At 45.2% G+C, this 10,722-nt stretch overlaps 1 protein-coding gene across 3 annotated transcripts in view; it reads left to right on the forward strand.

Annotated features, from left to right (window-relative positions):
* Window positions 1-10,233, forward strand: part of FBXL7 (F-box and leucine rich repeat protein 7) — a 436,417-nt gene extending 426,184 nt beyond the window's left edge. For all 3 annotated transcript variants that reach the window (XM_057540507.1, XM_007188244.2, XM_007188243.2), the window contains one exon: window positions 6,887-10,233. In XM_057540507.1, coding sequence (XP_057396490.1) covers window positions 6,887-7,623 — 737 coding nt within the window. In that variant the 3' untranslated portion in view covers window positions 7,624-10,233. The remainder of the gene's footprint in view (window positions 1-6,886) is intronic.
* Window positions 10,234-10,722: the final 489 nt, after the last annotated feature.

Consider the following 10,722-nt stretch of genomic DNA (forward strand, 5'->3'; position numbering starts at 1 on the left):
GGTAGTTTAGAAACTGCCCTGACGTCCACTGGTTACTGTTTCATGGAGCCTGAGAGCTGTGTGTAAGCTGATTCTGTGTTGTGGCCTGTGAGTGATTGTTCACCGTTTTGCAGACATTGGGGAAAATCCATCATGGCCAAGCATCTCTTCATATTTCACCCCTACTCTCCTCGCCCTTGGGTTGATTTTGCACCTTTTCTCAAGCACAGTTCTCAATTAGTAGTGCAAGGTTAGGGCCCACCAGGGAGAGCCTTTTTAGTTCCTTTTAAAAATGAAGGAAATCCCAGCATGGCTGCTTTGCTTGAAGCCCTCTCTCAGGCAGGAAGAATTAAAACCCAGACTCATACTTAGGCGCCAGACGTGGATCCAGACGGACTGACAGCCTTTCTTTATCTCATTCACTGCTCGGTCAGAAGACGAACATTCGAGAGGCTGAAATGCGTAAGATGCATCAGGGAGTTAAAGAAATGAACAGCGTGAGCTACAACCTCAGGGATTGTTGGGGAAGGGGGTCAAGAAGTAAAAACCACTGTGACGGGTGAATAAACAGAATTGGGGATTTACAAGCATCTGAGGTAAATGATACCCTCCAGCAAAAGCTGAGGTAAAAGTCTCCTCTCTGAGCTCGCGCTCTCTTTTGAAAACCGACATCTGAAAATATTTCAGATGACAGTCAATTATTTCTCGCAGATTCTTTCCCTTGCTGGAAAGCAGCTCTTTGCACCCCCTCCTTCAGCTGGCTCCAGGACAAAACCGTAGAAGCCTTATGTTCAGTTCGTCATGAGCAGCTGTTGGCATAAAGAAGCAGGAAACGAAAAGGTTTTCTTACATTTTCCCCCCAAGGAATTCTGGAAAAAGAAAGCATTGTGATGTTGTAGAAACTAGTTTCAAAACTCTGTGATTTGGGACAATTCACAGCTTTCTCTAGATGTGTTTCCTCTTCGTTTAAAAAAAAAAAGGGACGGGGGGCTAAGGGATTGGATTCTTTAAAAGGCTAAGATTCTGAAGCTTGTGGGCCTCTTTTATAAACACCTCATTTTCTCAGATTAGAAAATGACTCATTTTTGGAATCCTCATCTTTGTTAAAGGGGCACCCCATGCACCCTCAGTACAGGCTGCAAGTAATTGTGTTCTGTCCTTGGAGTCCGTTTGAAATTCAGAAATGCAGAAACTACTTTGGCTATTTGAGAATGGAAATTTCTGGGCTTCTAGCCTGAGTGTATGGACCCTGCTTGGTCCCTTTGCTAACCATTATGTAAGCCTTGATGCCCTTCGTCATTATCAACCTGCCCCATTGCAGAACCTAAAATATTTGTGTATCTTCCTCACATGTCTTCCGATGACACGCTGTGATCTGGGTATATAAAGACTGTGTACACGGGGGAAGCTCTAACTCACCGAGAGCACATAATTGTAGATATTGGCAGGAGTGGTGAAGGGTATTTTCATGTAGATGAACTTGAAGGACCCAGCAAGCCATAGGGATGGATTTGTATCACCACCTCTGAACAGTGCCCTCCGGTTCTGAGGGAATCTAGAAATTGTGATTTCACCTATGCCTTGTTCCCTTTGGTTCTCACATCTGGTCTCTGACAGTGACCACCTTCTCAATGGCAATAAACTTGACTTTGGAAGACTCATCGCTGGTCTAGAGCCTAATTCCCCCAGAGGACGTGAGACTGCCCCTCCCATCCCTAGCATGCCCACCTTGAAAGTTATCTTTTCAAGTCATTGAAAGTTACTATAACTAGCTCTAGTGTTTTTTCATTATCACTTATTACCTTTTATTAAAGTTTAGTCAGGGTTCTCCAGAGAAATAGAACCAATAGTATATATATAAAGAGATTTATTAAGAGGAATTGGCTCACACAATTACGGCATCTGAGAAGTCCTACGGTCTGCCATCTGCAAGCTGGAGACCCAGAAAGACCAGTGATGCAGTTGGTCTGAGTCTAAAAGTCTGAGAACCAGGGTTGCAGATGGTGTAAGTCTCAGTCCGAAGGCAGGAAAAGACCAACGTGTTAGCTCAAACATTCAGCAGAGGGAGGGTTCTCCATCCTCCAGCTTTTGTTCTATTCGGACCCCCAACAGATCGGATGGTGTCCATCTGCACTGAGGAGGGCAGACTGCTCGACTGAGTTCCCCGGTTCAAATGTTCATCTTAACCAGAAACACGCTCACAGGCACACCAGAAATGAGGCTTAGCCAAATATCTTGGCATTTCGTCACCTAGTGAAGTTGACACATAAAATTAAACATCACAGTTAATAACATCTTTAAACATCAATGGACTATATTAAGACTAACCAATTTTTAAAGTGTAAAATCTTGTGATTATTACAAGTGAAATGGCTTCAAAAGGGTCCCTTGTAATTGGAGATCTGGGAGTCCTCCTTACTACTCTTCCTAATCTTTTATATCAGACCAGTTGAATCCTGTCCCTGTGATTCTACTTCCCCAGAACCTTGAGTCCGTCCCTGTCCCCTACCTGCCAGCCTGGATGCATGCTTCCCCCATCACTGTCCCTACACCCATCTCAACCTCATCAACCCGCCCTCCACACGGCCAGCCTCCAAAGGGATGTCTTCAAACTGCAAGTCTAACCATCCGTTTTCCTGCATAAAATCTCCAATTCCTCCTCATGACATACAGGAAGAAGTTCCTCAGCAGAGTATATATGGCCCTTCACGAGCTGCCCTTTTCAAGTTCAAACCTCACGCCTTTCCTGTGGAACCTCAGTGCTCCCTTCTGTAGAACCAGTTGCATTTCCCAAACACATCATGTCTGTGCACACTGTGATGTGTGGGCACTCTCTGACCTGCGTGCCGCTCCCTCCTCTGCCCCCTGCCTCTCCCCAGCAGCCCTCTTAACAGATTGCTCATTGCTGGACCCCCAGTGCAGCATCCCTTAAGTAAAGCCTTCCCTGCCTGATGCCCGGTAAGCTGAAGGTTTCCTCCCAGGTGTCTACCTTTTGAGTATAAGCAGGTAGAGTGTTACTGGGTTTTGCAACTTTATACTTGTATATTCCCAGATTCCTTTCTCTCAATTCATTACGAGCTTTATATGGGCAAAAATGAGGCATATTTTATCTCTGCACTTTACGATATTGTAATTAAGTGAACAGAGGGGTGTCAAAGCCCTAAACAGTCATCTTGAACTCTGAAGGGTTCAAACAAAGTTGTCATTGGTTAATACTCTGAACAAGCATTTAGGAAGCTGTGTGCAGTAACTAAAACTTCCTCACCAGTAAAATTGAGTTCGTTGGGAGGATTAAATGAGTTAATTCATGGTAAGTCCTCACATGCGTGTTCTGCTGAAAACCATGTAGTAAGCATTCAATAAATCATAACTGTTATCATCATTTTTGGATTGTCATAGTTATTAACATGCTTGCAAGGCAGTAGTTGGTCTTCAATGACAGTAGTTGGTCTTCATCTGGCCTTTTATATCCCAGAGAAGTAGATATTACCCCAATAATGAGAGGAAGTGGTAATGAAGAGCATATTTGTGGCTGAACCAAATCTGGAATTAATTGAAGATATCCCCAGATTTGTTCAACCCATACTGTTCACTCTCTGTTGTGTAATATCCCTACTCCTTACCCTGAAATGTTAAGGCAGGCCCCCAAGATCTGATCCCAATGGACCATTCCCATCTTAGTTGCCATTAAATCCTATGTTCTAGCCTATCAACACTCCTCACTCCCCCTCTGCCTCTATGCTTTCTTGTCTCTCGAATTTACTCATACTATTACCTTATACTACCTGAGCTCCGTATCTGTGTATTAAAATTGTTTTGCTCTTCCAAGAATCCCCATATAGGTATCACCACTCCCAAGACTTCTGATGCCCCAGTGTCTAAATATTCACTTCATGCAGACACATCTACTGTAAATCTCTCATGCAATTCATCAATTGCATGCTATATATACCATCCCTGCTATATTAGAAACCTTGGATCAGGAAACTTTTCCCTAGTCTGACTGTACAAGTCCTATAATCTCACTGAATCTGAGATGCCTCATCTTTAAAAACTGAAGTTTAAATTGAATGATTTCTCAGGTTCTCTCCATGTCTGTTATGTATGAATGCATCCACTAGCCACAGATATTACCTACTGAGCCATGAACCAGTTTATTTTCTCTTCAACCCAAACTTAGCAAATCTGTAAGAATTAAAGCTAAAGCTTAAATTTTAAATTATTGATCTAAAATGATGCAAGCATATCAAAATAGTGTCTTTACCAAAACTGAGCTCAGCTAGCATTTCATTAAATTTGGGGTTTAGTTTCAAAAACCAAGCATATATTGATATTTCCCTGGACCAAATAGAGTATCCTCCCTGGAGTGCAGCAGATTTTACTAGATTTTTTTTTTTTAATAGGAAACTGGAACTAAGAGTTTAGGAACAAACGTTGTCCTATGATCTTGAAAAACGAAGTGCCTTCACAGGCATCACAGATGGGCAACCACTACTGTGAACATATAAATTCAGCATAAGCAGGATCCCAGTCAGTATAAAAAAGAAATTCAAAATAAAGGAAGATTTCAAAGTTACAGTTGAAGGGTACCAACCACGTTCCGCAAAACCACGGAGCCCACTGGACTAGTGTGGGCAGCCTCGACAAGCTGCATCTTTGTTCTCCAGTGTTGGAGTATATGCTTTGCTCCTTCCTGAAATTCTTTGACTTGGTAGCACATGGCTTCTGAACCTCATTATTCCCATGACCTGAACTTTATGAGTTTCCTGGGCAGCCTGCCAGGAGTGGGAGGAAAAGTCCCCATTAGCACTGTCACGTGGTCGTTTAGAAGCCTTGGAGATGACGTCATCAACCAAGGCACAGAGCTGCCAGGGTTGAGGCGCACCTGGCTTTAGAGCTGCCAGAGGGATTTGGGGAAAGCAAAGAGAAAATGAAAAGTATATATGTGGTCTATGTAGCAGAATGAAATATATGTATACATATACATTTATTTATATAATGTGGATCAGCTATGGATGTTAATTATATTCATATACGAAAAATATACTGTACATATTTTAAAGAGTAATAGCCAATGAACTGAAATACACAATTAAATGAGGGTTTCATATGTCATTATATACTCATTATATGTTATATGTATAATATTCATTATATATAAAATATATAATGATTATATAATATATAGTATAAATATATGCATATAAAATGCATATACACACAGACATTCTTAGGGGAAGGGAGGTTGAAAACAGTGTTTCGAGGGGCATCTAAAGATATCTTCCTCAGCACTAATTTCCTTATCTGTAAAATGGACTTTTTTAAGAATCAAGTGAGAAAATGTTTATAAAAGCACTTTGTAAACTTCATAATTCAACATAAATAAGAGGCATTATAATTAACTATAAAACAGACAATCAGTTTTTCAATGTAGATATACATCAGCCACGGTCAAAGTCCCGAGGACATTTAAATGTTGGAAGTTGGATTATCCCATCAGGTCTTCTTAGAAAAGACTGTACGCACTCTATAAATCATTCATTCATTCAACAGATACTCAGTGAGCACCAGCTATGAACCAGGTATGAGGGATACAGCAGTGAACAGTGCAGAATCCCTTTTCTCAGGAGCTTACACTCCAGAGTGAGGACAGCAAATACATAAGTGAATAAATAAATATATAGTGCCTCAAGGTGATAACAAGTGCTGAAAATAAATGGGGATACTAGTTCATACAGGGTGAAGAAGGAAGAATTGTCCAATAAAGGGGCATTTGCTCAGAGACCTAAGAAAGTGGAGGTGGCCCATGGCGGCTATCCAGGGAAACCCTGTCCAGTGCACACATGCTGAGGCAGGGGGGCACCTGAGCCATCTGGGAACCAGCAAGGGGGCCAGTAGGGTTGGAAGAGGGGGTAAGAGATAAGGGCACGGGGGTGCAGGTCCTTGGAGGCCCCTTTCAATTTTACACGTAGTGTGAGATGGGTGCCTTCTGAAGGCTTTGAGCATGATATAGATGGAATTCTGTTTTCCAGAATCTCTCTGGCTGCTGTGAGGAGAATAGACCATAGAGGGTAAGGGCAGGGCAGGGAAACTGGTTGAGGGGCTAGAGGAATAATCCTGATGACACAATTGTTCTTCCTTGACCAAAGAGGGTTGAACTGAATCCCTAGACGGCCACCTTGTTAGACTAATAACTATTGATATATACGCTTGCCATAGTTTTCAAAGTACTTCCATATCCATTATCTCTTGTTGCATCCTCATTATACCCCGTGGAGGCACGCCAGCTACTCATTCTCATTTCAGAGGAGAGTCTTGAGACGCAGGAAAGTTAAGCTTCCGGCCTCAGGCCATAAAAAGTAGATCTGAACTGGTTTGTGATTCCCAAGCCAGTGTTCTCTTTCTGCCACACCCAGGTCACGGCCAACCCTTCTATCTCATATCTCACTTCTTTGGACCAGAAAGCTACCAAACCATTGTAGGGTGAGAACTAACCTTTACTGAGCTTCCCGAACTTTCCAGGGCCAGGGCAGGATATTTACACACATGGTCTCATTGCCTCTTCACAGCCACCTTGCAGGGAACGTGATCGTCCTTATTTTAAGACAAAGGAAGTACGGAGAAGGATTGATTTGCCCAACGTCAGGCAACTAGTGATGGATCTGGAATTGGAACCGTTATCTTTCTGATTCTAGAGCCCCAAAGCCTCTTAAACCCAAAGTCGTTAAGTGATGAACATGGAAAGCCCATTCTTGCGTTCCTCCTCCGTAGGGGCTGGGAAGGGAAGGGGTAACCTCAGGACCTGAATCCAGAGAGGGGTAGGAATCCGTAAAGGAGTCCCCCAGCTGCGCCCGCACCCCCCATTCTCGGAGGTCGCTCTGAGCGTGTGTTCTGTCTCTTCGTGTAGGCTGCTCCAAAGTGACCTGCATCAGCTTGACCCGGGAGGCCTCCATTAAACTGTCCCCCTTGCATGGCAAACAGATCTCCATCCGCTACCTGGACATGACGGACTGCTTCGTGCTGGAGGACGAAGGCCTGCACACCATCGCGGCGCACTGCACGCAGCTGACCCACCTGTACCTGCGCCGCTGCGTCCGTCTCACGGACGAGGGCCTCCGCTACCTGATGATCTACTGCTCCTCCATCAAGGAGCTGAGCGTCAGCGACTGCCGCTTCGTCAGCGACTTCGGCCTGCGAGAGATCGCCAAGCTCGAGTCCCGCCTGCGGTACCTCAGCATCGCCCACTGCGGCCGCGTGACCGACGTGGGCATCCGCTACGTGGCCAAGTACTGCGGCAAGCTGCGCTACCTCAACGCGAGGGGCTGCGAGGGCATCACGGACCACGGCGTGGAGTACCTCGCCAAGAACTGCGCGAAACTCAAGTCTCTGGACATCGGCAAATGCCCTCTGGTCTCCGACACGGGCCTGGAGTGCCTGGCCCTGAACTGCTTCAATCTCAAGCGGCTCAGCCTCAAGTCCTGCGAGAGCATCACGGGCCAGGGCTTGCAGATCGTGGCGGCCAACTGCTTCGACCTGCAGATGCTGAACGTGCAGGACTGCGAGGTGTCCGTGGAGGCCCTGCGCTTCGTGAAACGCCACTGCAAGCGCTGCGTCATCGAGCACACCAACCCTGCCTTCTTCTGAAGGGACAGCTTCCAGCCGTCGCTGTTTTCGTACAGACATGAACAAAACAAAATGTTTTTTCAAAGCAGCATATGTAAGCGCCGACACCCACCCGTAACAGCTCTTTCTTCCAGGAAGGTTCTTAGGAATCTGGCTTTTCTTTTTCCTAATTTCTCATGGGCAACAGAGGTCCAGGAAAGGAGGCTGGGGTGGGGGGGGCACATTTCTATCGCAGCCAACGGTTTTTTGGGGGGTCAGGTCATTTGTAGGCAGTTTCTCGTCTCAGAAAGATGTACCTCAGAAAGCGGATTGCAGTGTCTTTAGGAATGCGCCTTTTTCTCTCTGTCTCCCTTTTCCTGGCCACAGCCTGAGATCTACACCCTGGTGCCGCCTACCCCACTCCTCCCTCTCCTACACCAACAGCAAATTATCAGAATAATAATGCTCTCCAGACCGCCTCCTCTTTCAACTGCTTGATTGGCCTAAAGCACATTTTTCAGCCCCACACCCAAGCAAATTCTTGTTAGATAAATGTCACAGCACCTGGTATATATGAAGCGCTTCTAAACCTTTTTAAAGAATCATTGGTGGCAGGCAGCACGGTGGAGGAAGAGACCTGCCTTGTTCCCCCACCCCCCAGCTCTGCCACTTACTAGCTGTGTGACCTTGGGCGAAGCACTTGACCTCTCTGGGCTTCGGCTTCCAGCACCAAATCAGAGGCCATCCTCTGATCTAATCGAGGATTAGCTTCATGCCCATTTTAGAGCTGAGGGAATAGAGACATCAGTAAACACAGCCTCCTTGGCATAGAGCACAGGAGACCTCTGCCTCTTCCAAGGGTGTTGATTCTGTGGATACTTTCAGGAGACACGCCAACACCAGCGTCCTGTATGTCCTTCACTCCGGTCTGAGTATCACTCACAGCCTGTTTGTTTTGATGAGCAAGTCTCTTGGTCATCTTCTCCTGCCCAGCTAGATGGGTGGTTTCTGTACACAGATGCTTTTGGCATCATTCCACTCCACACCATCGTATGGAGGCCATGGGATTCCTAATCACAGCAAAACCCACATCCCCCAGTCAGGTTGATCTTTCTGAGTGGTTTCAAGTAGGAGGAAAGACACTCATAATTTTTAATTAACAAGGGAGGCCCAAGAGAACACATGCCCTCTAGGGTTTTTCGAATCCCTCTCACTGCACACGTGGCATGCATGCACACATCTGCCCTGCAGCTGGGAGGAACAGACGCCTTGGTTCTTTGTCATTCAGATCACATTTCTACTTTTCTCATCTATTTGTTTCCTTGTGCATCCAGACGTCATCTCATGAAGCCTGTTGGGGTTAAGTCATAAGTGTTTAATCGTGCAGATTGCCACCTTGTGTGCCTTCCCCTGTGACTGTTTGCATGTCCTCTGTCAAAGATGCAGAGCAGACTTCCAGGTAGTTTAAATCCTCTCCACTCAAAAGTGCCACACAAATGGAAGAAGGAACACAATGATAAGACTTAGGTGCTGGTCCACCAACCAGACCCTTGGAATACAACGTTAAAGTCATTGCCAAGTACGCATTTTAAATGGTCCTATTTGGATAGACATCCATTTGCTATCCTCATTCGTGTGAAGTCAGGATGCCAGAAATTCCATTGCTTGTTTTCATGAAATTTAATTGCTTTTTGTTAATAAACCCATGACCTCTCTTAAATTATTCTTTGGCAACAGCCCTCCTCCGTCACTGTTCAAACAGTTCATCCATTTCTTTCTCAAAGGATCCACCACCCAAACCCAGAACCTCTGCGTCTCCAAGTCAAGCACGTGGAATGGGTTTCAGATCGAGCCTGCACCCCACTTGACAACTGCACTCCTGCCTGCCTTTGTCCTATGTTGAGAAGCAGGAGGTAGGGTGAGGTGGCATCATATGAAATAGGACCTGCTCTCCAGTCAACACCGTCAGCAACTTAGAGGTGCACCCAAGGCTGTGTGCCACGGGGGCAAAGGAATTGTTTGGCTGGGGATAGTATCTAGTGATGCTCACAAGGTTTAGAACCGTGAAAGGGGTTGAAGGTAGCATTTCCCTGCTGTATGATTTGTGACCCTGTCTAAAGCTTCAGAATTTGAGAGTCACAAAGGATTGTGCCTAACCCCTGGCACTGGGATCTTCCAAGTGAGCTGGTTTAATTCTCCCGCAATGAGAGGAGAGATCCAAAATGGCTCCCAGAACCAGAGAAGGGGCATCCCATTCCAAATACCTTTATCACCACCACCTGACCACAGCACCTAACCCCGTCTTCCCAACATGAGACAAAGCCGACTTTCACACCGATTGCCCAGCATGCACTTGTCTTTCCCAGTTTCTCCCTTTTCCCCAGTCTTCTCTTCACGCATTCTGCTTCCCCTGGTTGTAGGGACCTATGACCCAGGTTCCTGGGGAAACAGCTCAGCAGAGTTTTAGAGACGAAGCAAAAAGCCTCACTAGGAAATTGATCTGTTTTTGAACATTGCTTCCTTCCTGCCTCTGCAAAATTGAATGCTCGTTGTTGTTGTTTTTTTAATTCTGATGTTCAAATCACTGCGTGCTGTATGACTCTAAAAAGCCTTAATTTACTACCACCAAGAAATAAAGCAATACGTTGGTAATTGGGTTAAGCCTCATTTAATACCCTGGCAAAGGAGCCTGGTGTTCAGATGGTGACAATCAAGAGTGAGGGAGAAACTTGCCTCATGTCGAAGTAGAGAGCAGGTCGGGTCACTGCAGTTGTCCCTTTAAAGTTGCACCCATGGTTTTGTCATTCCCCTTAGTTCACTGTCTTTAGCTGAAAATTAGCAGGTAAGTGAAAAATCATTACCTTCACAGTTTAGTTTAGGTCTTCAATTCCCTAACCCACCCTTTGGAGTCAGGTGTGTTTCGGAATTTATAATTTTTCACATTTTAGGAAGTTATCTATGGCGTGTTTTGTAACACCCCTAGTAGAATCTTGGACGGCACTCTTAATAAATGTGTTACTGTTTCTACAGCAGTGGATATGAATAGTCAACTACATAAGATTATTAGAGGCTATAAATAGCCTTGTATCCGTTCAGGTCAGGTTTTGTCACCAAATTAAGTTGTGCAAGCATAATGAAGAA

This window comes from Balaenoptera acutorostrata, chromosome 2 (genome assembly GCF_949987535.1).
Source record: "Balaenoptera acutorostrata chromosome 2, mBalAcu1.1, whole genome shotgun sequence".
Classification (NCBI taxonomy): Eukaryota; Metazoa; Chordata; class Mammalia; order Artiodactyla; family Balaenopteridae; genus Balaenoptera; species Balaenoptera acutorostrata.